Raw genomic sequence first — 26,754 nt, 5'->3', positions numbered from 1 at the left:
GTTTGAACCCTGGAGGCGGAGCTTGCAGTGAGCTGAGATCGAGCCATTGCACTCGAGCCTGGGCAGCAAGAGTGAAACTCCGTCTCAAAAAAAAAAATTATTATATACATATATATCTTTATATATATTAAATATACCTTTATTATACGTATTATACATATTGTATATTATGTGTAATATATAACATAATATATTATAAAATATACTATATATTTTATATATCTTTCCTGGTCGAGCGCGGTGGTTCACGCCTGGAATCTCAGCGCTTTGGGAGACCGAAGCGGGAGGATTGCTTGGGAGACCGAAGCGGGAGGATTGCTTGAGCCCGGAGAGTTTGAGACCACCCTGAGCAACATAGCAAGACCCTTGTCTCTATGTTTTTTTTTTTTTTTTTTTTTTTGAGTTGGAGTCTTGCTCTGTCGCCCAGGCTGGAATGCAGTGGCCTGATCTCGGCTCACTGCAAGCTCCACCTCCCGGGTTCACGCCATTCTCCTGCCTCAGCCTCCCCAGTAGCTGGGACTACAGGCGCCTGCCACCACGCCTGGCTAACTTTTTTTTGTATTTTTAGTAGAGACATGGTTTCACCGTGTTAGCCAGGATGGTCTCGATCTCCTGACCTCGTGATTCGCCTGCCTCGGCCTCCCAAATTGCTGGGATTACAGGCGTGAGCCACCACGCCCAGCTGCCTTGTCTCTATTTTTTAAATGTTTTAATTAAAATAAAAATCTATCCATATTTTTTCTTTTTTTTTGCGTATGGCTGCTTAAACATTTTAGTTCAGAATTCTATCCTCTGAAAAGTGAATAGCACATAAATGCTCATTCTGAGGAATTACAAAGCGAACCCCAGGGTCACCACCTCCCAGGTTGACACACATTGTCACCGCTCCATTCTTTCCACTTAAACCTTCCCCACCAACACCCCAGGGCCTGATTTTTATGGTAATTATGTCCTGCTTGTCTCTATTATTTTGTCAGCTAAGTATCCCTAAACAATATGGTCTGGTTTTTTGTTTGTTTGTTTTTTTGGTTTTTTTCAGACGGAGTTTCACTCTGTCACCCAGGCTGGAGTGCAGTGGCATGATCTCGGCTCACTGCCACCTTGGCCTCCTGGGTTCAAGCAATTCTCAGGCCTCAGCCTCATGAGTAGCTGAGATTACAGGCGCTGTCCACTGCACCTGGCTAATTTTTGTATTTTTAGTAGAGACGGGGTTTTGCCATGTTGACCAGGCTGGTCTTGAACTCCTGACCTCAGGCGATCCGCCCGCCTTGATCTCCCAAAGTGCTGGGATTACAGGTGTGAGCCACCGTGCTCGGCACCTAAACAACATAGTTTTGATATAGGTAAGCATACAGCATATATTTTGATGTATTTCAGGTAATTTAGTCTAAGAACAGGAAAGGACAGAAAATGAACACAATTTGTAGTTCTTTGTTCTTAACAAACTAAGAATACTTTGCTTAAATAAGTAGCAATGAGAATGTAACTCAGTAATTCATACAAATAGACAAGAAGACAAGAAAATGATTTGAGGACAGCTTCAATCGCGGTGTGAAGAAGAAAGCAGCAAAACGACCACTGAAAACAACGCCGGTGAGTCAGCCAGTTTTCTTTTGTTTTTGAATCTTGTGGGGGAAGCAGCCCAGCTACTCGGGAGGCTGAGGCAGGAGAATGGCACGAACCCCGGGGGCAGAGCTGGCAGTGAGCCGAGATCATGCCACTGCACGCCAGCCTGGGTGACAGAGCGAGACTCCGTCTCAAAAAAAAGAGAAAACCTAAGAGGTTCAGGTGATATGGTTCAAAAAAGGACAAGATTTACAAAGTATTAAGGGATGGAAATAGGAAGAAGAGAAATTTCGAAGAGAAAAGAAAAGAAAAGGATGTTTGGTTATAGAGATACAGGAAGGGGACTCAAGGAATTTTTTTTTAAGGGAAAAAAGTTAATAAACTTCATAATATAAAAATCAATTATTTCAGGACTGAGTCTAACTCAGACTCTGCTGTGGAATTGGCAGCATAAGCCTACTTGTGTGATAATGATGAAACCAAGTGTTAATGTCACTGTTACCTTTTTTTCATATTTCTGATCTTTTTATGTGTATCAGGGGGCAAAACATCCAAAGAAAGGGTCCCAAGCGGTACATCGTCATAGCTGGAAACAGTCAGAGCCACCAGCCAATGATCTTTTCAATGCTGCGAAAGCTGCCAAAAGTGACATGCAGGTAAAGCAGTGTCTCACCTCTGTTGATACCATCTCACTTTTTGTAAGGTGGTAAGGACAAGTGTCTACAAACTTGATTTGATGTGAACATTTTAGTGAGTGTAACATATCAAGAAAGATAAGATTATGGGGTGAATCCTTGGAGTGATAGAAGGGTAACCTTGAATAAGAGAGCATGTTCTTTTTTTTTTTTTTTTTTTTTGAGACAGAGTCTCTTTCTGTTGCCCAGGCTGGAGTGCAGTGGCACAGTCTCAGCTCACTGCAGCCTCTGCCTCCTGGGTTCAAGCGATTCTCATGCCTCAGCCTCCCAAGTAGCTGGGCTTACAGGCATGTGCCACCATGCCTAGCTAATTTTTGTATTTTTAGTAGAGATGTGGTTTCGCCACGTCGGCCAGGCTGGTCTCCAACTCCTGACCTCAGGTGATCCGCCTGCCTCGGCCTCCCAAAGTGCTGGGATTACAGGTGTGAGCCACCGCACCCGGCTTCGAGAGAGCGTTTCTTTTCTTAAAGCGTGTTCTTTTCTTAAAGGTATCACAGGAGTGATTATGCCTTTATTGATTGATGGAGCAGATGAGGAGAGGCATTGCATGACATGGGAAGGAAGCTTAGATGTGGGTGGCACCTTGTTCACCCATGTTATTTTTTAGCTCCATCTTGACAATTATACTTAATTATTTTTTCCCTCTCTCTTTCTTTTTTTATAATTTTATTGAAGTTCTAATATCTGAAAGTGTACAAAGCGTATATGTAGTTTAAAAAATAAAAATGAGGTATCACCCAGATCTCTAGCCCCAGCTCAAGAAATGAAACATTAATAGTGCTGTAGAGATCCTTTGTGTACCTTCTTTCTACCCTACCTCACAGTCCCCTTATTACCCATAGGTAAACACTAGAGTGAATTTTGTGTTAATCTTTGTCATTTCATTATAGTGTTACCACTATGAATGTGTTCTTTGATTATGTAAATGAATCCATTATTCAGGCTTCTGTGATTTAATTATTTCAGTTAAGATTGTTTGAGATTTATCCACATTAATGTGTAATTTTATAGTTTCTGGGCAAATATTTAAAATTTTCAAACATACAGAATTTTGCTAGTTATATTTTCGTTATTTGATTTCTAACTTTATTGTGTTGTAGTCAGGGAATGTGGTGTTTGAAATTTATGTAGGGGCTGGGCACAGTGGCTCACATCTGTGATCCCAGCACTTGGGGAGGCTGAGGCAGGCAGATTACTTGAGGCCAGGAGTTCGAGACCAGCCTGGCCAACATGGCGAAGCCCCATCTCTACTAAAAATACAAAAATTAGCTGCATGTGGTGGCATTTGTCTGTAATCCCAGCCACTTGGGAGGCTGAGGCATGAGAATTGCTTGAACCCAGGAGGGGGAGGTTGCAGTGAGCTGAGATTGTGCCACGGCACTCCAGCCTGGGTGACAGAGTGATACTCTGTCTCAAAAAAAAAAAAAAAAAAAAAGACATTTATGGAGACTTAGCCTTATGGCCTAGTATTGAGTTGGTACAATCGTTTTATCTTTTCTGTTTCTTTTTCCCCCTTTGCTTGCTTTCCTCTGGATTTCTTATCTTCTACAAGGACCTGAGCACATTTTAATTCCAGTTGTCTTTTCCACCTTACATGTAGTTGTACAGTGTGTTAGTTTTTTATTTGAAACGGAGTCTTGCTCTGTCACCAGGCTGGAGTGCAGTGACGCGATCTTGGCTCACTGCACCTCTGCCTCCCGGGTTCAGGCGATTCTCCTGCCTCAGCCTGCCAAGTAGCTGGGACTACAGGCACCTGCCACCATGCTTCGCTAATTTTTGGCCACCATGCCCAGCCTGAATGAACTTTCAAAATTGGTTTTTAAAAGAGGTATGGAGGCTGGGTGCAGTGGCTCACACCTGTAACTCCAGCACTTTGGGAGGCCAAGACGGGCAGATCACTTGAGGTCAGGAGTTCGAGACCAGCCTGGCCAACATGGCAAAACCCCATCTCTACTAAAAATACAAAAAGGTAGCTGGGCGTGGTGGTGCACCTGTGTATTCCTTTCATCTTTCTCATTATAGGATTTCTGACAGGACTCTGGGCCCCTCCCCAGCTCCACTCCCTACCTCAAGAATGTGACCATTTGGAAAAGGCAAAGAGGAAAGGAGCAAAATGAAGCATTCCCCCAGGCTTCAGCCCTGGGCTCTGAGGGGAAAGAGTTGGGCATTGTTTTTCTAACCTAACCTTTCCCTCTGGTGATGTTGGGGTAGAGAAGCCGAGAGACCCTGTCCTCCCTAATGCACTGTGGCCCAGTCCCCCTGCCTTTTTCCTGTTCTGTTTGGAGTGGAGAGGGGCAGCACCTCTGTGTTTAATGGAAATAGCCCATAGTCTCCTGGATTTTTGGAACATCTGTTTCAGCCTATTTTGTGTCCTAATGATTCACTCAATAAACATGTTTGAATCCACACGTTCCCAAGGTGTGGCTTGAGATCGTTAAACTGATGGAGGTCAGGTTCTTGGTCCGCCTTGTCCTATGGCCCAGTGTATAGGTGTCCCCACACCCCGCAGGTGCCTTGTCTACAGGCTCTCCAGGAAGTATTGCTTAGTAACTGAGAGGCGGGGTGAGGCAGTAGAGATGGGGAGAGTTTGACTGCCTGTGAGTAGTTTATCTAGTGGCCTCAGCCTCTGCAGCAGTGAAAGTTGTGCTGACAGGTGGCAGAGTGGAGCAGGACCTTGTGAAACTACCTGTCTCACCCACGTGAGCCAGGCCAGGCCATGTGTCCTGGCAGCCTTCATCCATGGGTTCTTTCCAAAGGAAATTTTATCCTCTCATCCGAAAGATACCTGTCATAATTTGGAATTTGATCAAATCACAGTATCTGAGAGTTAAAAGGAAACTAAGGAAGTTACTCTAAATGTCCAACCCTAAAATCCAAGTGACAATGTCACCTTCACTCTTGCCTTCTCCAGCTAGTTCTTCACCAAATTCTGTCAAGACTTGGTGAAGAAAATTCTCTGGCCTATGTCCTCCACACATTGTCACCATCGTCTCTCACCTAGACTGCCACAGTGCAGCCTCAGGGCCAGCCTCTTGAAACTCAGACAGACTTGTTTGCTCTTGTTTTGCCTTGTGGAGCAGCACAGCACCTCTGTTCTCTCTTGTCCCTCTGACAAGCAGTATTTGAAGACAGCTGTTGTCATTTTGTACTTTCACTGTTTTCTTCTGTGGTTTAAGGAATGCTTCAGCCTCTCTCTTTAGATATAATTTCTAGTTCTTCCCATCATGGGCACCTGCATTAGTGACAGATTCTCACTGTGGTCTCCTAGGCCAGACACAGCCATCCAGCTAGTGATCTGTGCAGAAAGAGCCGTGACTTCCTGCGATCAGGTCACTCAGCCAAGACCGCCTCACCCTTTCCATTCTCCCCCGCCGCCCCTACCTGCCCCTCCCAGATGAAAGCTAGAAGAAATTGAGTTGTGAGTCTCCTTTTGGAAAGGTAGCCCTGGGGGAGTCAGAGCTGGGGTGTGGGGGAAGGCTAACTCATTCGGCAATCTTTAGCCTGTATTCAGGTAGAATAGTTCTGGGGAAAGGAGCCTGTTTTGTGGGATGAGGGAACAGAGTGGGGGAACTGAGGAGAAGATGCGGAGGTCTCTAAGAATCCAGGAGGGGAAAGATTCCTGAGTTATTTAAATACCAACCAAGCTAAGGGTGCTTCACAAGAGGGTAAGAGCAGCTTGGGGGCTTTGCATCAATATGGACACCTGTGTACAGCCAGGCAGCCCAGTGCACTGGGTTGAGTCATAGCCTTAGAGTCTGGGAGCTTGACACCATACTCTCTAAAGCCTTTGACACTGTTTATTGAGAGGCTGGGTCTAGGTTGTCTCCTCTTGAATATGGGCTTTGTGATGCTTGACTAATAGAAGATGATAGAAATGATGCCATGCTAGTTAGTGGGCCCAGATTTTAAGGAAACTGGCAGTTTCCATTTCCTGTCTCTTCCTGTACCTGGGTTCACACTGGGAACCCGGTCACCATTCTGTGAGCAAGGCCAGCAGCCAAAGGAAAAGGCCGTGTGTAGGTGTTCCTGCCAGCAGTCCTCACCGAGGTCCCAGCCAACATCCATGTTGGCTGCCAGACTCAGTCCAGACGGGAGTCAGATGATTCCAACCTTCCCTGTTTTTCAGTTTTCCCAGCTGAGGTCCAGGCATCAGGGAGCAGAGACAGCCCATCTTTTCTGTGCACTTTGCAAATTCCTGATCGTGGAGCCCATGAGCATAATAAGATAGTGGTTGACAGCACTCAGTCTGGAGGGGTTTGTTATGTAGCCAAAGCAACTGGAACCGGGCCTTAGAGTCATAAGACTCCCAACGTTTGGACATTCATATCAAGTTTTTTTTAAAAATTGTAAGTTATATAAACATATACTAATTCTTCTATATTATACACATTAAAAATGTAACACATGAGTTGATGAAATAAGTGTTTTAAAATATTTCATTGGTTAGCACTGCAAAATACCTTTTTGCTCTTTTTTTTTTTTTTTTTTTGAAACGGAGTCTTGGTCTGTCACCCAGGCTGGAGTGCAGTGGCACGATCTTAGCTCACTGCAAGCTCCACCTCCTGGGTTCACGCCATTCTCCTGCCTTAGCCTCCCGAGTAGCTGGGACTACAGGCGCCCGCCACCATGCCCAGCTACCTTTTGTATTTTTAGTAGAGACGAGGTTTCACTGTGTTAGCCAGGATGGTCTCGATCTCCTGACCTCATGATCCGCCCGCCTCGGCCTCGCAAAGTGCTGAGATTATAGGCGTGAGCCACCGCGCCCGGCCACCCTTTACTTTCAAAAAAGGGTTTAGTGAGAACAAAGTGAGAAACATTTTTTTAAATCATGGTTCAACATTTTCTGAAGTTCAGTTGAAAGTTCAGTTTAGGGCTGGGTGCGGTGGCTCAGGCCTGTAATCCCAGCACTTTGGGAGGCCAGGGTGGGCAGATCACGAGGTCAAGAGATTGAGACCATCCTGGCCAACATGGTGAAACCCCGTCTCTACTAAAAATACAACAAAATTGGTGGCATGCGCCTGTAGTCCCAGCTACTCAGGAGGCTGAGACAGGAGAATTGCTTGAATTTGGGAGATGGAGGTTGCAGTGAACCGAGATTGCACCACTGCACTCCAGCCTGGCGACCCAGCAAGACTCCGTTTCAAAAAAAAAAAAAAAAGTTCAGTTTATTCTGATACTTAATTTTAATGACCTTCATAACTGCCAGGAGTACCTCTCAAAAACAGGCAAATCCAAGTGGATTAGTTGCCTCTTTGCAGTTACCGCTTTTTAAATAGATCCAAACCCGCTGAAAATCTTCATCTAGAAGACTTGTGAATAGGTCAGAGGATGATTTCCCGGCGCAGACAACAGTGCTCTCATGAGGACAGGCATTGTCTGGGAGCACAAAACCTGAAGTGTGTGAGCTGCAGTGTGTGGTGATGGGCTGGGGGTTTGCCTCTCTTCCCTCAGGATACTGATCATTTTCCAGGGGAATCATGACTTATCATGTTTTTATCTACACTTGATCTTGGCCAAAAGGCCAAGAAGCGATACTGTCTTTTTGTCTTAAAAGGTTAGAATGTTTCTTTATTTCTGCTGCACAACATCTGTGGATATTTTTTTGTGCACGCCCTCACCCTGACAGGCTCAGCTGTGAAGGGTTCATGCCAGCAAGCCCCCTGCCAGCCGTCCAGGACAGCCCAGGGCTCCGGCTTCTCAGCAGCACCTCCCACTGGCCAGGCGCAGGCCAGGCTGGACGAGCTGAGGCCAGCTTAGGTAGCAGGCATGGAGGCCTTTGCCCAGCCTGGTAAGTGATGCAGAGCAGTGCTTTTCAGGGGCTGGCACTGTAGGGTCCAGCCCTACTGGGTCTGTGGGTTTTTCTCCTCGTGTGCAGAGATGAGAGATGGTAGAAATGAAGACACAAGACAAAGAGATAGAAGAAAAGACAGCTGGGCCAGGGGGACCACTACCACCTAGACGCGGAGACCAGTAGTGGCCCTGAATGCCTGACCGCGCTGCTATTTATTGTATACAAGGCAAAAGGGGCAGGGTAAGGAGTGTGAGTCATCTCTATCGATAGATAAGGTCACATGAGTCACGTGTCCACCAGACAGGGGTCTTTACCTTTTAGGTAGCCGAGGCGGAGAGAGGACAGTTTATGTCATTATTTCTTCTATGCTCTTCTCAGAAAGATCAAAGACTTTAATACTTTCACTAATTCTGCTACTGCCATCTAGAAGGTGGAGCCAGGTGTACAGAGCAGAACATGAAAGTGAAACAGAAGGGTGACCGCTGAAGCACAGCATCACAGGGAGATGGTTAGGCCTCCGGATGGCTGTGGGCGGGCCTGACTGATGTCAGGCCTTCCACAAGAGGTGGTGGAGCAGCATCTTCTCTAACTCCCCCAGGGAAAGGGAGACTCCCTTTCCCGGTCTGCTAAGTAACAGTTATCTTCCCAGGCACTGGCACCACTGCTAGACCAAGGTCTGCTAAGTAACCGGTGCCTTCCCAGGCACTGGCATTACCACTAGACCAGGGAGCCCTCTAGTGGCCCTGTCCGGCGTGACAGAGGGTTCACACTCCTGCCTTCTGGTCACTTCTCACCGTGTCCCTTCAGCTCCTATCTCTGTATGGCCTGGTTTTTCCTAGGTTATAATTGTAAAACAAAGATGATTATTATATTGGAATAAAGAGTAATGCTATAAACTAATGATTAGTAATATTAATATGTAATCATATCTATAGTCTATTTCTAGTGTCACTATTCTTATTCTATGTATTTTCATTATTATACTGGAACAGCTTGTGCCCTCGGTCTCTTGCCTTGGCACCTGGGTGGCTTGCCGCCCACATGGCACTGCTGGGCATTGTCTGTTAATATTGAATAATTGTTTTAAGATTATTTTCAATGATTTTCAGTAAGGCTTTACCTTTTTTAACTTGCACTGTGGCCATGAGCTCTGCCGGAAGTGACTTGTTGGTGTTATCTCCTGAGTTAAAATGTGAAGGGATTTTTTTTTTTCAGATTACTGAGTCTTCAGTTACTAGGTAAGTCGCCCCATCCTTATTACTCCAGGTGACACTGACCGGGGTTTATGGGATGAAAGAGGAGTGTGTGCTTGGATGATGGGGTGTGATAGTGAAGGGGTGAAAGGTTTCTTCTCACACATAGACATCGTGAGGTCTTCCTTGAGCTCTTTAGAGCCTTCCCTCCGGATAGGATGAAATATTGAGATCCTAGAAAGGATTCACAAAACGTGTCACTCATCAGCGCAGATTCACCGATTCACCCCTAGATGTGTGTGGGATTTGGATGGCAGAGAGAAACAGGCACTGAAGATTTTTGGTCAGGACAGGGCAGAGAAATAAGAAGAGTTGAAAATTCACCAAAGGATAGATAAACCCAGGGCGTTTAGAGAAAACCTGTAGTGTGCAAAGGAGCCCAGAATCCTGGGGAAACTTGGAGGGAAATATACTTAATTTGATTCACTAAGTTAGGCCCAGTGAAGGGATTGGGTGGCATAGGTAGAAGCCGAAAAATAAAGCATCTTGTATTGCTGGAATAGCCTCTGTTTCTGAGGTCACATCCGAACTTAGCGAGGCAGCTTAACCTGGTGAGAGACACGGGTTCAGCTCCTGGCTTCTGCACTGCCAGGGCAAAGGACTGCCGTTTGCTGACACAATCTTGTAATTCAATTTAATTTTTTAACCAAGGTGTGGGAGAAGGCAGCTCCACATAATGCTGAATATTATGGGTTCTGAAGCGAAAATTTTTGTCAGGGTTTAAATTTTGGCTTCGTTGTGTAAGTAGCCTTTCCACCCCGGGCAAGTTATTTCCCACATAAAGCGATTGCTAAGTATGGAGCTGATGTACGTGCATCACTGAGAATGGGTTTAGCACATAGTATCCACTGAAGACGCTATCTTGCATTAGCTGTATTACTGTGATAAAGGATAAGCTATAATTAAAGTTACAGAGGAACAAAAGCAGCCCTTTTCACAACATTTAAAACATGCATGTAAAAATAAATGCAGCAGTGACAAGTCTTATGCTACAAACTCAGAAGAGCAGAAACAACTTTATTTTTCCTCTATGATTTCAAGCTCTTTTTCTGCCCAGCTGCTGAGAAAATTTAACTCCTGGGTCTTCTTGGCTTCCTTCCTTTTCCCAAAGGTTGTGTCAAGTGCCAAAGCATTTAGGGGAGGGAGGAGGCCTCTAGTCCTCTGTCAAAAATATTTTGGATTTTTATAGTCATTTCCCTTTCTCTGTGGTGAGACTAGGCCCTCCAGGACCCTGTGTTTTGGCCCCAGGAATTGAGGCCATCTGAATCAGCTGCCTGGGTTCCTGTCTGCAGTGGGCCCCATGGGCCTACAGAAGAACAGAGGCTGCTTAGGGCTGGGCTGTTTGCTGCCCAGAACCAAGGCTAGGATGAGGAGCTCAGACTCTTCCAGTGGAAGGAGTGCTAGGACGGAAGACAGCCGCCCCTGAAGAGGGGACATTGATATACAGTTGATCTGCCTGGGAAGGTGTAATAGAGATGAACTTGTGTCATCGTATCTTTCACACAAGCCACAAAGAAAGCTAATCCTGATTCCTGGTGAGAAGAAACCAAACTCAAGGAATGTTTTATATCACAGGACGGTCACAGCCTGTACTGGGGCATGAGCCAGGGCTGAGTAGAGTGCTGCCCCTGCACTCACTGACTTGATCCTCTCATTTACTCTGTGGAGCAGTCCCTGTTGGGATCCTGCTGCTTTGGGAAATTGCTCTGTTAAGCTTGCAGAGCTATGAAATTGTGGCCCTATTTCAAACCCATGAGGGCCTGATTCTACAGACTGACCACTGGGCTCTTTTACTTCAGCAGGACTTGGGCTGGGGCTGCAGGGATTTCACCAAGGAATGTCAGGCAGGAGGTGGCCATTGTGAAACCTGCCCCATCTTGCCTGTACCTCCTGGCTGAAAGTGGGATGCAGGACTTAGATTGCCAAGCTTAGGAATTATTTGTGGCTCTGCTGTTCACAATTCTGGAGAGTGTTAAGGAATACTCAAGAAGTTGTGAGAGTAAGGGCCCTCACATATATCAGAACATGAAAGCATTCCAGTTAGGACCTTGTGATATTGAAACTAGAATAAGCAACCCAATGGATACACTGTGAAAGAGAATCCACATATAGACCTATGTGTAAGAATTTATGATCAAGGTGGCATTTTGAAACAGTAGGGAAGGAGCCCAGCAGCAAATGGTCTGGGGAATCCTGGCCCTCCACCTGAGACGTTACACGGCTCTTTTTTTGAGACGGAGTTTTGCTCTTGTTGCCCAGGCTGGAGTGCAATGGTGGGATCTCGGCTCACCACAACCTCCGCCCCTGGGTTTAAGCGATTCTCCTGCCTCAGACTCCCAAGTAGGTGGCATTACAGGCATGCGCCACCACACCCAGCTAATTTTGTATATTTAGTAGAGATGGGATTTCTCCAAGTTGGTCAGGTTGGTCTCGAACTCCTGACCTCAAGTGATCCACCTGCCTCGGCCTCCCAAAGTGCTGGGATTACAGGCATGAGCCACTGCACCCAGCTACACAGCCTTTTTTTTTTTCTTTTTTTGAGACAGAGTCTCGCTCTGTCACCCAGGCTGGAGTGCAGTGGCGCGATCTCTGCTCACCGCAAGCTCCGCCTCCCGGGTTCACGCCATTCTCCTGCCTCAGCCTCCTGAGTAGCTGGGACTACAGGCACCCGCCACCATACCCAGCTAATTTTTTTTCATATTTTTAGTAGAGACAGGGTTTCCTCGTGTTAGCCAGGACAGTCTCGATCTCCTGACCTCGTGATCTGCCTGCCTCGGCCTCCCAAAGTGTTGGGATTACAGGCGTGAGCCACCATGCCTGGCCTACACAGCCTTTTTAACACCACCTCCAAAGTAAAGTTCTTCATGGACTAGGAAGAGACTCTTTATAGAGTTATGCATAAAAAACAAAGCCATAAAAATATTTTCATAATCTTAGCCTTCCTAAGGAATACACAAAAAAACAGAAATGATAATGTTAAAGATCAAGCCTGATGAAAATTCAAACAGGGAGGGGAAAGGAAGGAGCTGGCCAAAGGAGAACTTTCTGTTCTATGTTGTTTGAATCTTACACAATGAGAATTTAGGGGATAATGTGACTTAAAAAATTGAAAAAAAAATGAAAATGGTGGGTAGTCAACTTTGTACCATGGCTTTTAAATCCCTCAGTAAGTTCTGGGCTCCCCATATTGGGGTGAATAAAAGACACACTTCCTCCAGGGCTCAGCATCCACCTGTGAAAATGCCCCCAGGACTGCCGAGAACCCAGCTGGGAGGCCACTTGGATGATTATCCAAGAAGTAAGGGCGCAGTACTTTGGGGCAGCTTCATGAAGGTGGTGGGATTTGATCTCCTTCTTACAAAGTGGGATTTCAGCAGGCGGTGTAGGGAAGTTTAAATTTTTTCCCTGAAGGTTTGATAATCTGAGTCCATGAAACAGACATAAAACATTAACAGGAAAAAAACCGACTTAAAAATGTTACTACATGCACACATGTGCACAAGTCATACAAAATATATAAAAAAAGAAATGGCCAGATGGTTGACACTTTTATACCCATCTTGAAATTACAGAAATAACGGGAGGCCTGGAGCGCAGCAAGACAGATTAGGGGAAGGGGAGAGGAGAGACTTGGCTAGCAAAGGTCTTGTTCTGCAGGTGACACCTCACAGCTGGTGCTCTGCGGAGCCTGTGGTAGGCAAGTCCTTCAGACCCTTAAAGGGGTCCGCCTCTCAGTTTGTCTTTCTTAGATCCAGACACGGGGACTGCAGAGAAAGGCTGTGTGCATCCGCTGTCTACTCCACTGTCTCCTCTGCAGAGGCGGATTTCCCTGACTGAAGACCATGTTGCAGGCCCACAGCTGCCTACAGGCCCTCTGGGCAACCGTCCCAAAATATGGCAAAGAAACCTATTCTAAGGTTAAATATTTTGGTTTCTTTCAGTGGGAGGCAAGGGTCTTCCGGACTAGGGAGGTAGATGTGCAGCAGCCTCAGGTGCTCTAGGTGCTTTGCAGCTACGCTGGCCAGGCCACCTGAAGTAGGTCCCCTTTGCACCAGTCTCACACCCTGCTGGGGGACGGTAGTGGAGACAGCAGTAAAAGCAGGTCTGAGGCAGGTGTGGAGATTAGTACAGGTGGCCTGGGTGAAGGGCAAAGGGTGAAGAGAATGTTGGGAGCCATGGGTGACTGGCTGTGGGCATAGGCACCATGAAGGCTACTATGGGCTGCAGGGTGTGGATGAGGGGACAGAGTTTGCCCCAGAGACCAAATTGGTTTGTGTCAAACACCACAGGATTTTTATTTTGTATTTTTTTTAATTTTTAATTTTTAAATTTTTTTTTTTGAGATAGGGTCTCACTCTTACCCATGCTGGAGTATAGTGGTGTGATCTTGGGTCACTGCAACCTCCACCTCCCAGGCTCAAGTGATCCTTCCGCCTCAACCTCCTGAGTAACTGGGACTACAGGCGAAAGCCACCACACCCGGCTAATGTTTATTTTTTGTAAAGGCAGGGTCTCACTATGTTGCCCAGGCTGGTCTCAAACTCCTGGGCTCAAGTGATCCACCCACCTCAGCCTCCCGAAGTACTGGGATTATAGTCGTGAGCCACCACATCCAGCCAGCACCACAGGATTAAGCAGACATGATGAGTCTTTGACACAGGGGCAAACCAGGACCCAGAGAGGTGACTTGGGACAGGGCTCTCTCTTCAGTCCTTACCACACCGTGGACGAGATCAACCTTAAGATAGCACCCTGGGCTCTCACTGGACCCTGGATTCTGGCTCACAGCACACAAAGCAAACTGATCCCTGGAAAGGGTCACCTGTTGCTGCCTAGCAGCATTCTGGTAGGTTTGCATCCTCGAAGTGACATAAGCAGTGAAGCAATTCAGAGCAACATTTATTTATCAAGACAGGGTCTCACTCTGTCACCCAGACTGGAGTGCAGTGGTGTAATCACGGTTCACTGCAACTTCTGCCTCCTGGGCTTAAGCGATCCTTCAACCTCAGCCTCCCAAATAGTTGAAACTACAGGTGCCTGCCACCACTCCTGGCTAATTTTTTTTCTTTCTTTCTTTCTTTTTCTTTCTTTCTTCTTTCTCTCTTTCTTTTTCTCTGTCTCTCTCTCTCCCTCCCTCCCTCTCTCTCTTTTTTCTTTCTTTTTTTTTTTTGTAGAGATAGGCTCTCACCATGTTGCCCAGGCTGGTCTTGAACTCCTGGACTCATCCTAAAGTGCTGGCCTCTCATTCCCTGTCTGTGCACACCTCACGGCAAGGGCCAGCCCGTTTCCTCCCGGTCACCTCCAAATCTTGCTGCTTTTAATTCAACTCAGAGGTATGCACTTGAGGTAGGAGGGCAGGGGAAGTGGGGATGGCAGGACATGGATGGCCCTTGAGGCATTGGCTCTGGGTGTCATGGGCTGTGAGAGTCAAGAAGGGCAGTGGCCTGCCTGACTTGGGTTCGAAAGGGTCACTCTGGCCACTGCGGTGAGAATTGAAACTAGCCAGGCCAATTCTCCATTGTTCCTGCTCTTCCAGGTAGGAGAATATTAGATTAGGTCTGGAGTCAGAAGGTAGCAGGGGCTGGGGGTTGCAGGGGGATGTTGGGAAGAAGTGGTCCTTTGGTCAGGGTGGGAAGCCAACAGGATTTCCTGGTGCATTGGAGGTGAAAGGGAAGAGGCGCTGGTGGTTGTGCTTTGGGCCCGAGCAGCCAGAAGCCAGTTGCCATCACCTATGACAAGGGAGACAGCGCCTGGGGCAGAGCCCAGTATGGGGTGCATTCAGGGTAGATCAGGAGGTATGAGTGGGCAGTGGGCGAGCCAGGCTGGGGGTTGTGGGGGAGGCCTGGGTTGCAGGTTTAAGCGTGGGACCCACATCAGATTGGTGGTGGGTCATGCACGCTGGGCTTGCTCTCAGGTCCTCCCTGCTGGCTTCCCACTCCCAGGGACTTTCTCCTCCTAGATTCCTTAGCTGGGTGAGGGGCAGGACAGAGCCCTTTCCTAGGGAAGCCCGGCACCCCTTGCTGTCCAGGGAAGGGGAGTCCTTCTAGCCCCTGACAGCTTCTCTGCCCCTCCCCTGGCCTCCCCAGGCCTAGCCAGGGTTGAGTTCTCACCCACCTGTGCCGCCCTGCCTTGTTACCTGGAAGCACAACCTTGGGGGCTGAGCAGGCCCTCACTGTCACTTTAAGAAGGGAATAAGCCACTTTGTGCTCACCACCTCTGGGGAAGGTGTGAGAGGAGAGAAGGAAGTGGCTGTTTGGCTGCTGACAACATGAAGACTTCCTGCGATGAGAACAGAGGCACAGGTGCCGGCCCTGCAGCCCCCAGAACCCGGACTGGAGGGGGCCATGGGGCACCGGACCCTGGTCCTGCCCTGGGTGCTGCTGACCTTGTGTGTCACTGCGGGTGAGTGCCGGCACCAGAGGGGGGCAGGGGCTGCAGGGGAGGGTGATGTAGGACAACAGCCCACCGACCTTGCTGCTGTTCCACAGGGACCCCGGAGGTGTGGGTGCAAGTTCGGATGGAGGCCACCGAGCTCTCGTCCTTCACCATCCGTTGTGGGTTCCTGGGGTCTGGCTCCATCTCCCTGGTGACTGTGAGCTGGGGGGGCCCCGATGGTGCTGGGGGGATCACGCTGGCTGTGTTGCACCCAGAACGTGGCATCCGGCAATGGGCCCCTGCTCGCCAGGCCCGCTGGGAAACCCAGAGCAGCGTCTCTCTTGCCCTGGAAGTCTCTGGGGCCAGCAGCCCCTGCGCCAACACCACCTTCTGCTGCAAGTTTGCATCCTTCCCTGAGGGCTCCTGGGAGGCCTGTGGGAGCCTCCCGCCCAGCTCAGACCCAGGTGGGGCCGGGGTGAGGGGTCCAGGAGGGCAGGGAGGGGCTCGGGAACTGGCCACCCATCTGATTCTTGCCTCTGTGCCCAGGGCTCTCTGTCCCGCCGACTCCTGCACCCATTCTGCGGGCAGACCTGGCCGGGATCTTGGGGGTCTCAGGAGTCCTTCTCTTTGACTGTGGCTACCTCCTTCATCTGCTGCGCCGACAGAAGCACCGGTGAGACCTGGGCCTTGTCCACGTCCCCCTGACACTGGGCTGGCCACATGCCCTGCAGAGCTCTGACCATCTTCGCTGTCTCCCAGCCCTGCCCCTAGGCTCCAGCCATCCCACACCAGCTCCCAGGCACTGAGAGCACGAGCATGGGTGAGGAGGGGGGCTGCTTTGGGGATGAGGTGGCAGGGGTAGGGGGGGCCAGGGCTGGGCCCAAGCTGTACAGACTCACTTGATCCTCCTTCCCCCGCGCAGGCACCCAGCCAGGACTCCCAGGCTGCTCTCCACGTCCCTTATGCCACTATCAACACCAGCTGCTGCCCAGCTACTTTGGACACAGCTCACCCCCGACGGGGGGCCGTCCTGGTGGGCATCACTCCCCACCCACACCACACACTGGCCCCAGGGCCCTGCTACCTGGGCCTCCACATCCATCCCTGCACATGGCAGCTTTGTCTCTCTTGAGAATGGACTCTACGCTTAGGCTGGGGAGAGGCCTCCCTGCACTGGTCCTGGCCTCACTCTTTTCCCTGACCCTTGGGGCCCAGGGCCGTGGAGGGACACTTAGGAGTTCGATGAGAGAGACCATGAGGCCACTGGGCTTTCCCCTTCCCAGGCCTCCTGGGTGCCACCCCCTTACGTTATTCTTGGGCCTCTAATAAGTGTCTCACAGGTGCCTGGCCAGGCCCACCTGCTGCGGATGTGGTCTGTGTGTGTGCATGTGTGGATGTGTGTGGGCACAGGTGTGAGTGTGTGAGCGACAGTACCCCATTCCAGTCGTTTCCTGCTGTGACTAAGTCAGCAACACAGTTCCTCTGACATGGGCCTTGGCTGTGCTTCTTTGGGGGTGAAGAGATTGGGGAGGAAGTCTCCACCCCTGGGAGGCAGAAGCCAGGTGAGAACCAGAGTGGGTTGGGGCCTCCTTGCAGGGCTGGGTTTGGCCCAGGGAGAGGGCAGTGTCCCAGTCTTAGAGATCTGTCCTGGCTTCTTGGGGTGGCGGGGGGTTGGGGGAGCTTCCTGAGGGACACCTGTGGCTTCCTAGATAGGATTGGGGGATCCCAGCGGGATGGTCCCTGCTGCAATCCCACCATGTCTTAGGACAGCAGCAAGGGTTCCTGGGGCTTCAGCCTGAGAAAAGTCCCTGTGATTTGACCTGGCGTCCCTCTGCCGGGCTCCCTGCTGTGGCCTGGGCTGGGGTCCTGATGCCCTCCTTCCACAGCTGGCATCACGCAGGGCTGGAAAGTAGGAGGACTTGCCTGAAATCTGGCTGGATTTCAGAGCCTCGCTCTGTCACCCAGGCTGGAGTGCATTGGCACGATCTTGGCTTACTTCAACCTCCACCTCCCAGGTTCTAGTGATTCTCCTGCGTCAGCCTCCCGAGTAGCTGGGACTACGGATGTGCACCATCGTGTCCGCTAATTTTTGTATTTTTTTTTTTTTTTTTTTTTTTAGTAGAGACGGGTTTCACCATGTTGGCTGGGCTGGTCTTGAACTCCTGACCTCAGGTGATCCACCCACCTTGGCCTCCCAAAGTGCTGAGATTACAGACTTGAGCCACTGTGCCCCGCCTGAATAGGAGCTTCTTAATCAAAATTTCAGCATGGCTCTGGGTCAAAATTGACCAGCTGATTTAATAAGTTGATGTAAAAAGTTTACAGTTGGCTACCCCTGGGAGGGGGAGTCTCTCCCTAGTCAGTGAGGCACCAGATGCCAGAGCATTGGCAATGTACAAGGGGCTCAGCCCTGTGGCTCATATGTGTAATCCCAGCACACTGGGAGGATGCCTTGAGCCTGGGAGATTGAGGCCAGCCTGGGTAACAGTGACACCATGTCTCTGCAAAAAAGAAAATTAGGGGAGAACTGTGGTGTGTGCCTATAGTCCCACCTACAGGCAGAGCGAGACCATGTCCCCCACTAAAAAGAGGCCAAGAATGCAGGAAATATAGATAATATGGGCCCTGTGATGGGTGGAGGCCAAATAGATCAATACAGAATTGAAGAAGACACAGAGCACTTGTATTTCCCTTCAGGCATAGCGCGCTGGCTAGGACTCCAGTACCGTGAAGGGAGGCAGTGAGAGCAGACATCTGTGCCTCATTCCTGATCTCAAGGGGAAAGCAGGAACAGGGTGTGTGCCAAGGAGGGGCAAGGGGCTGGGGCAGGGATAGACGTGGCTGGTGAGGAAAGGAGGATAGTTGTTGGGGGAAGGTGGGGACATACAAGCAGCGGTTCTCAAAATGGGCAGGGTCCTGGCCCTCTCCCTGCCTCTGCTGAACACTGCATCCCATGCCTCTCCCATGGCCACCTGCTGGGCTAACGGGCTGGATTTAGACTCTGCCCATGTTGGAATCATGCCCTCCTCCAGGGCCAGCGCCTCCCAAAACCCCCCTCTGAGAGAGAGCCACAGCCCCAGGCTTAGCCCCAGGCCCTGTCACTGCTGTTGGGGGAGGGAGGATGAACCACCCGGGAGGCCTCACACCATTCCAGAGCAGAAATCCTGACACAAAAGGAATCTCCCATGGGGGTTCAGCTGGGTCCAGAGCCCGGAAAGTGACATAAACATGCACCTTGCATCTAAGGAGAATGCACATGGCGGTACCGGGCCTGAGGCCCCTGGGGAGTATGTACCCTCCAGAGCTACCCAGAGGCTGTTGGCTGAAAGTTCTATGTGGCCCCCTCCTCGGGCAGCCTGGTAAGCAGGTGACCTTCTAGCTGGGTCCCATGGGCCACGGGCAAGGCAGGAATGGAACGAAGAGTCAGTCCTCAGTGGCTGGGTGTTGTATCCCATGCCTATAATCCCAGCACTTTGGGAGGCTGAGGTGGGCAGATCACTTGAGGCCAGGAGTTTGAGACCAGCCTGGCCAACATGGTGAAACCCTGTCTCTACTAAAAATACAAAAATTAGCTGGGCGTGGTGGCACACACCTGTAATTCCCAGCTACTTGGAAGGCTGAGGCAGGAGAATTACTTGAACCCAGGAAGCAGAGGTTACCATGAGCCAAGATCACACCATTGCACTCCAGCCTGGGCAACACAGCGAGAATCCATCTCAAAAAAAAAAAAAACGAAAAGTCCTCAGGCAGGGTGGGCCACCCTCTTGAGGCCTTGCCCAAACAGCCAGGGGGTCCCTTGTCCTCTCTTCAGCCCACCTTTGCAGGTGGGACCAGTTCAGTCCAAAGCCCCGGTGCCTCAGTTTCCCTGTGGGTTGAACGAGGAGAATGAGGTGTGTAGGGCCTGGCTCAGACGGAGGGGTTTCCTGAGCATGGGGAGCCTGTTTCCTCAGACCTGTGAAGGGAAGGAGGGCGGATCGGCCTGACTGGCCCTGGGAAGCACAGAGCCTACTGGGACCAGAGAAGAGACTGACAAGAGAAGGGAGGCCTGTCCCTGCCTGCTTCTGTCTCAAGAAGATTGGTATCACTTCCTCTGGTGAAATCCTGCCTTCCTGTCCCAATGGCCCCTCAGCTGATGCCACCTTACCCTGGAGAGGATGGGCAGAGCCTCCTATGGAGGGAGCCCTGTGGGTCACCAAAGCTCCAGTGACCACCCCCGGGCAAAGACCAGCAGATCGCCTGTTAGAGACGGGCCCAGGACTTTGTGCGGGGTGCCCACTGTTGCTCTGAGCCTTCACTTCCTCAGGGAGGCTTCCTCAGGATCTCGAACCTGCGGAAGGAGGACTAGTCTGTGTACTTCTGCCAAGTTCAGCTGGACATACAGATCAGGGAGGCTGTCGTGGCAGTCCATCAAGGGGACCCACCTCACCATCACCCAGGGTGAGTCCAGCTGCCCTGGCACCAAGGAACCTTCTGGTTCAGCCATAGGCTCAGGTGTGTGGAGGGAATGACCTGAGGGGCTGTATGAGGGAACAACCTCCTGGGGCTCCCCTATGCCTGAGTTCCTGCAACTCAGAAGTTGAGGCCCAGAGATCCAGGTAGAGGGGCCTCCAGTTCTGGAACTGCCCTGCAAGTCATGTGGCCTGGGACAGGGTTTCTCCGAGCTCTGTCCCCTCCTGTGTAGGGCGGGGAGGTCAGAGGGGACCCTGCAGATCCAGTCTCATGTCTGGGGGTCAAGGGGTGGCCTTGAGAGGGACCAGTCTCTGTGTAGGGTACCGTCAGCCCCCTCACCCCTTGAGCAAGACTGTGGTCCCTGCACCAAGGGAGCAGGCCTGGGGTGGGAAGAGGCCAGCTGGGCTGTGGTGGTGCCTGGGGACTGCATGGGAGCCCCTGCCAGGGAGGGAGAGGGACAGAGGACAAGCTAGGGGGGGCTCTGGTACTTGGGCTGGGGGCTGAGCTCTTGTGACCTCCACTGGCTTCCTCCTTCTCCTCTCTGAGGACTGAATCTGGGGCGCAGCAGAGCACAGACTCAGGCCCGCCTTTCCTCTCCCTGGAAGAGCCTGCGCTGGCCTTGGGCAGAGAAAGGCATGAGAAGTGAGGCTGAGTGTGGTGGGGTCTGCATGGATCCAGGTGGGAGGGGCCCAGGCAGCCAAGGTGAGGCCCAGCCCCTCAGCAGGAAGACGGGCACTGGGGCCCTTGGGCAGGGCTGACTTGACACTTTTGTGTGACTTGAGCCACCGTGCCCAGCCTGAACACCCTTTCCTGGTAAAACACTCCACAAACCAGGAAGAGAAGGAATGTACTGCAACAAAATAAAGGCCAGTCATGCAAGGCCCATGGCTGAAAGTCTTTCAGTCATTTTAGGTGAAAGACTGAAATCTTTGCCTCCAAGATCGGGAACAAGAGAAGGATGCCCGCTCTCACTACTTCTATTCAACACAGGATTTGAAGTCAGGCCGGGCACAGTGGCTCACGCCTGTAATCCCAGCACTTTTGGAGGCTGAGGCGGGCAGATTACTTGAGCCTATGAGTGTGAGACCACCCTGGCCAACATGGCAAAACCCCATCTCTACTAAAAAAAAAAAAAAAAAAAAAAGGGATTTGAAGTCCTGGCCGGAGCAATTAGGCAAGGGATAAAAAGGCATCTAATTTGAAAAGGAACAAGCAAAATGATCTCTGTTTGCAGGTGACAAGATCTCATATGTAGAAAATCCTAAGTATTGCACAAAAATACCTGTTGAATGAATGAATTCAGCAAAGTTCCAGGAAACCAATTTAACATGCAAGCAAAAATGTATTGCATTTCTGTGCACTAAACATAAACAATCTGAAAAGAAAATTAAGAAAACAATTCCATTTACAATAATGCCAAAAAATAAAGTAAGATCTTTAGGAATAAACCTAACCAGGGAGGTGAAAGACTTGTACACTGAAACTACAAAACATTGCTGAACAAATGAAAGAAGACACAAATAGGTGGATGACATTCTTGTTCGTGGAGTGGAAGGATTAATATTGTCAAGGTGTCCATGCCACCAACAACAATCTCCAGATCCAATGCAAATCCTATGAAAACCCCAATGGCATTGTTTTTGCTCAAACAAAAAATTCATCCTGAAATTCAAATGGAATCTGAAAGCACTACCACAAACCAAAATAATCTTTAGAAAGGTGAACAGAGTTAGAGGACACGCATTCCCTGATTTCAAAATGTATTAAAAACTATGGTAATCAAAACGATGTGGTACTGAAATAAAGACATAAATAGGCCAGGTGCAGTAGCTCATGCCTGTAATCCCAGCACTTTGGGAGGCTGAGCTGGGCGGATCACCTGAGATTGGGAGTTCGAGACCAGCCTGACCAACATGGAGAAACCCCATCTCTACTAAAAATACAAAATTAGCCAGGTGTGGTGGCGCATGCCTGTAATCCCAGCTAATCGGGAGTCTGAGGCAGGAGAATCACTTGAACCCAGGAGGCAGAGGTTGCAGTCAGCCAAGATCACGCCATTGCCTTCCAGCCTGGGCAACAAGAGTGAAACTCCATCTCAAAAAAAAAAAAAAAAAAAAAAAAGACATAAATAGACCAGTGGAATAGAATACAGAGCCCACAAATAAACCCTCACATAGATAGTCAAATGATCCTCAACAAGGGTGCCAAGATGACCACTCAACGAAGAATAGTTTCTTCAACAAATGGTGTTGAGAAAGCTGGGTACTCACATGCAAAACATAAAGGTGCATCTCTGCCAGAAAATTAACTCAAAATGGATTAAAGACTTCAATGTAAGACCCAAAACTGTCCAGTGTCTAGAAGAAAATACAGGAGAAAACATAGGGTGATGAGACAAGATGGTGGGTCCTTCCACCATTATCCCCAGACCCATGGTTTTTATTCCACAGGGGAAGGATGGTTTGTATTCCACAGGTGAAGTATGATCACATCAAGGTTTGACTCCAGGGCAGGATTTATGATACGTACCTGCTCTTACACAAGGAACGATAGATCAACTGGAAATCTTAAGAGGCCTTCCCAGAACTGGGGTTAATCAGAAGCCACCATGGCAGATAAGCTTCCAAGATGGAGTTGCCTTAGCCTCCACAATATTAAAAGTAGAGCTACCATATGATCCAACAATCTCACTTCTGGGCATGTATCCAACCAATTGAAAGCAGGGTCAGGAAGAGGTGTTTGCACACCGATGTTTGTAGTAGCATTACTCAAAATACCCCAAACATAGAATCAACTGAAATGTCCATCAAACAAAATACGGTGTCTGTAGTCCAAACTACTCGGGAAGCTGAGGTTGGGAGAATGACCTGAGCCCAGGAGGTTGAGGGTGTAGTGAACTATGATTGTGCCACTGCACTCCATCCTGGGTGACAGTATAAGATCCTGTCTATTAAAAAAAAAAGTTCTGAAAAAAATAATATTATTGAATCTTTTTTATTTAGTTATTTATTTTGAGACAAAGTCCTGCTTTGTCACCCAGGCTGGAGTGCAGCAGTGCAATCTCAGTTCACTGCAACCTCCACCTCCTGGGTTCAAGCGATTCTCTTGGCTCAGCCTCCCGAGTAGCTGGGATCACAGGTGTGTGCCACCACACCCAGCTACTTCTTGCATTTTTAGTAGAGATGGGGTTTCACCATGTTGGCCAGGCTGGTCTCGAACTCCTGACCTCAAGGGATCCACCCGCCTCGGCCTTCCAAAGTGCTAGGATTGTAGGCGTGAGCCACTATGCTTGGCCTCAACCTTTAAAGGGAAGGAAATTCTTACACATGCTGTAGTATAAATGAGCCTTGAGGACATTATGCTAAGTGAAATAAGCTAGTCACAAAAAGATAAATACTGTCTGATTCCAGTTACATGGTATCTAGAGTAGCCAGATTCCTAGAAACAGGAAGCAGAAAGGTGGTTGTCAGGGGCACAGAGGAGATGGGAATGGAGAGTTAATATTTAAAGAACATAGAACTTCAGTTTTACTGGCCCAGTGTGGTGGCTCACACCTGTGAGGAACATGCCTTGGAAGGCTGAGGTAGGTGGACCACTTGAGGCCTGGAGTTTGAGCCCAGCCTGGCCAACATGGCGAAACCCTGTCTCTACTAAAAATACAAAAAATAAGCTGGGTGTGGTGGGGGCACCTGTAATCCCATCTGCTCAGGAACCTAAGGCAGGAGAATCACTGGAACCCAGGAGATGGAGGTTGCAGTGAGCTGAGATCACGTCACTGCATAGCAGCCTGGGTGACACAGCAAGACTGTCTCAAAAAAAAGAGAACTTTTGGGTTTCAGTTTCGCAAGATGAAAATGTTCTGGAGATCTGTCTCACAACCATGTGAATACACTTAACACTGCCAAACTGTACACTAAGCAATGGTTAGGATGGTAAATTCTAGGTGGTTTTTTTTTTTTTTTAGACAGAGTCTCGCTTTGTCACCCAGGCTGGAGTGCAGTGGTGCGATCTTGGCTCACTACAACCTCCACCTCCCAGGGTCAAGCAATTCTTCTGCATCAGCCTCCTGAGTAGCTGGGAGTACAGGCACATGCCACCATGCCCAGTTAATTTTTGTAATTTTAGTAGAGACAGGTTTTCACCATATTGTTCAGGCTGATCTCGAACTCCTGACCTCAGGTGATCTGCCCACCTTGGCCTCCCAATCCTGGGATTATCACCGCGTGAGCCACTGCACCCACCTTAGGTGTTATGCTGGAAGGAGTGAAAGTTGCAACATGAAAATGATAACTAGCAGTTAATATTTCAGAGTTCCCAGTCCCAACATTAAAAAACAAAAAACCTGTAGAAGTGGAAGGGGAGGTCCCTGGAGTTGAGGGGTGCCGTGAGGCCTGGGTTCAGAGGGTGTCTCTGTGGACGTGGAGCCCTCCCAGGAGGAGGCTGGATGGTGGAGGGGATGTCTGTGGACCAGGAGCCAGTGCTTGGGAAACACTGAAAGGATGCCAGGGGGACAAGAGGGGCAGGGCACAGTGGGAGAGGCAGCAGAGGATTCAGGGTGAGACCAGCCAGAGGGGAGGGGAGGCCTAGAGGTGGCAACAGAACTTGAACAGCCACAAACATGAGTCCCAAGCATGAGGCTCCCAAGGCTGGAGGGCAGACACAGCCACTACCCAGAAGGAAACCACAGGCGCAGTCTCCCTGAGGACCTGGAGGGAGAGGTGGGGGTGCCTATGTCAAGGGAAGGGAAGGGAAGGAAGAGATGGGTGGGCGAGGGCTCAGCGGTAGAGGGAGCCAGGTTGGGGCTGAGCAGAGAGCTCAAGAGCGAAGGAAGCCAACAGAGGGTATCAAGGTTGTCGGGGGGCGGTTTCAGGAGATGACGTGGTGGACAACAGGGAGAACAGGTCGGCGGGGAGCTTCAGGGTGCCAGCTGAGTCCCAGGCCCATCCTGATGGGTTTGGGCAGAGCTGCTCTGCTGCTCTGGTCCCTCTAAGGAGGGCCTCAGCCTAGGGCGCAGCAGAGAAGGTGGGATGGAGACTGCTATCACCTGGATGCCACCCTGACTCACTGTTGGTCCCCCTACAGGTCAGCAGCGGACTAAAGCCACAACCCCAGCCAGGTGAGTGCTGGGCCTCCCGAAGGGAGTGGGGAGTACAGGTGCGGGCAGGGGACGGGTTTGGAAATCAGGGACTGTGCTGCTAAGAACCCCACAAGCCCAGCCTGCCACAAATTCTCCTGAGTTTTTGCCACCACCCACTTAAATCTGATCTCTGAAGCAACTGCCTCGCCTGCCTCACTGTAATAATCCTGGCCCTGCATCTAAAAACACTTCCCCTCTTGCAGATAGCAGGGCGCCAAGCAGTGACTTCTGACCAACAGAGTGTGGGGAGAAGGGATGTGTATTAGCCCCGGAGGACGTGATGTGAGACCCGCTTGTGAGTCCTCCACACTGGTTCCCCATTGGCAAGATACATGGAGAGCACCCTGAGGACCTTTAAAAAGGCAAAGCCGCAAGGCAGAAGGAGGCTGGGTTCCTGAATCACCGACTGGAGGAGAGTTACCTACAAGAGCTTTCATCCAGGAGCATCCACACTGCAATGATACAGGAATGAGGTCTGAACTCCACTGAATTAAACCACTGGCATTTGGGGGCTGTTTATTATAGCAGTGCTAAGAGTTCCTTTATCCTCCCCAAGGATGGAAAAATACAATTTATTTTGCTTACCATACACCCCTTTTCTCCTCGTCCACATTTTCCAATCTGCATGGTGGCTGTCTTCTCCTATGGCAGAAGGTTTTGGGGAATAAATAGCGTGAAATGCTGCTGACACTTCCCTGTGCATCTCCCACATGGCCGCCAAGTGCCCCTTCCTGCTCTGCAGTACCTGAGTCCAGTCATGATGCAGGGAGCCTCCCCACTAGAAACAGATGGCACTCACAGATTTAAAGCAGTTGGAAGCAAGTTTAAGAAGGGAAATCTTTTTTTTTTTTTTTTTTTTTTTTTTTTGAGACAGAGCCTCACTCTCATCACCCAGGCTGGAGTGCAGTGGTGCAATCTCTGCTCACTGCAACCTCTGCCTTCTGGGTTCAAGCCATTCTCATGCCTCAGCCTCCCAAGTAGTTGGGATTACAGGCATGCACCCCCACACTCAGCTAATGTTTGTATTTTTTAGTGGTACTGGAGTTTCGCCAAGTTGTCCAGGCTGGTCTCAAACTTCTGGGCTCAAGCAATCCTCCAGCCTCAGTCTCCCAAATAGCTGCAATTACAGGCGTGAGCCACCATGCCTGGCTGAAAGGGAATCGTTAAGAAGGAGTGGGCAGGGGCAAGAACACTGTCAGAGACGGTGTGTTGGCCACGGCTACTACAGCAAATTGGCTGCTTCCTGTGATCGCACGGGTTGAGGGCTCAGTTCCACAAGGCTGCCCCAGCATCAGATGCCAGTCGCAAGCTCACGTGGTGCCTGTGCTTCTGACACAGGGCTATAAAAATTGAGGTTCCCATGATCCCCTCCTTGGGTTCAATTAATTTTCTAGAATGGTACCTAGAACTCAGGGAAGCCCTTTACTTACATGTGTCCCCTTATAAAGGATATTATAGGGCCTGGCGCCATGTCTCATGCCTGTAATC

At 49.7% G+C, this 26,754-nt stretch overlaps 2 protein-coding genes and 1 long non-coding RNA gene across 6 annotated transcripts in view; 2 read left to right on the top strand and 1 right to left on the bottom strand.

Annotated features, from left to right (window-relative positions):
* The first annotated feature begins 970 nt into the window (after positions 1-970).
* Positions 971-25,857, top strand: LOC101130893 (PVR related immunoglobulin domain containing). Its single transcript, XM_063708237.1, is given in 16 exon segments — positions 971-1,343; positions 1,508-1,593; positions 2,106-2,222; positions 6,388-6,607; positions 7,888-8,049; positions 13,123-13,222; positions 14,480-15,707; positions 15,794-16,144; positions 16,227-16,353; positions 16,440-16,500; positions 16,603-16,698; positions 16,700-16,883; positions 16,886-17,242; positions 18,378-20,171; positions 25,212-25,245; positions 25,470-25,857. Coding segments are annotated over 7 exon segments (978 nt in total). The 5' UTR covers positions 971-1,343; positions 1,508-1,593; positions 2,106-2,222; positions 6,388-6,607; positions 7,888-8,049; positions 13,123-13,222; positions 14,480-15,589; the 3' UTR covers positions 16,927-17,242; positions 18,378-20,171; positions 25,212-25,245; positions 25,470-25,857.
* Positions 8,177-9,225, bottom strand: LOC134758846 (uncharacterized). The gene is made up of 2 exons (XR_010134499.1): positions 9,173-9,225; positions 8,177-8,475 (listed from the first exon to the last, which is right to left on the bottom strand). It is a non-coding gene; the product is annotated as an uncharacterized lncRNA (long non-coding RNA).
* The window catches only part of PILRA (paired immunoglobin like type 2 receptor alpha), a 60,822-nt gene continuing 59,687 nt past the window's right edge, over positions 25,620-26,754 (top strand). For all 4 annotated transcript variants that reach the window (XM_063708235.1, XM_063708236.1, XM_055393093.2 and 1 more), the window contains exon 1: positions 25,620-25,739. In XM_063708235.1, coding sequence (XP_063564305.1) covers positions 25,735-25,739 — 5 coding nt within the window. In that variant the 5' untranslated portion in view covers positions 25,620-25,734. The remainder of the gene's footprint in view (positions 25,740-26,754) is intronic.

The sequence above is a fragment of the Gorilla gorilla genome, chromosome 6 (assembly GCF_029281585.2).
Source record: "Gorilla gorilla gorilla isolate KB3781 chromosome 6, NHGRI_mGorGor1-v2.1_pri, whole genome shotgun sequence".
Classification (NCBI taxonomy): domain Eukaryota; kingdom Metazoa; phylum Chordata; class Mammalia; order Primates; family Hominidae; genus Gorilla; species Gorilla gorilla.
The sequence above is the reverse complement of the archived record's forward strand: the minus strand, read 5'-3'. Positions and strand labels throughout refer to the sequence as shown.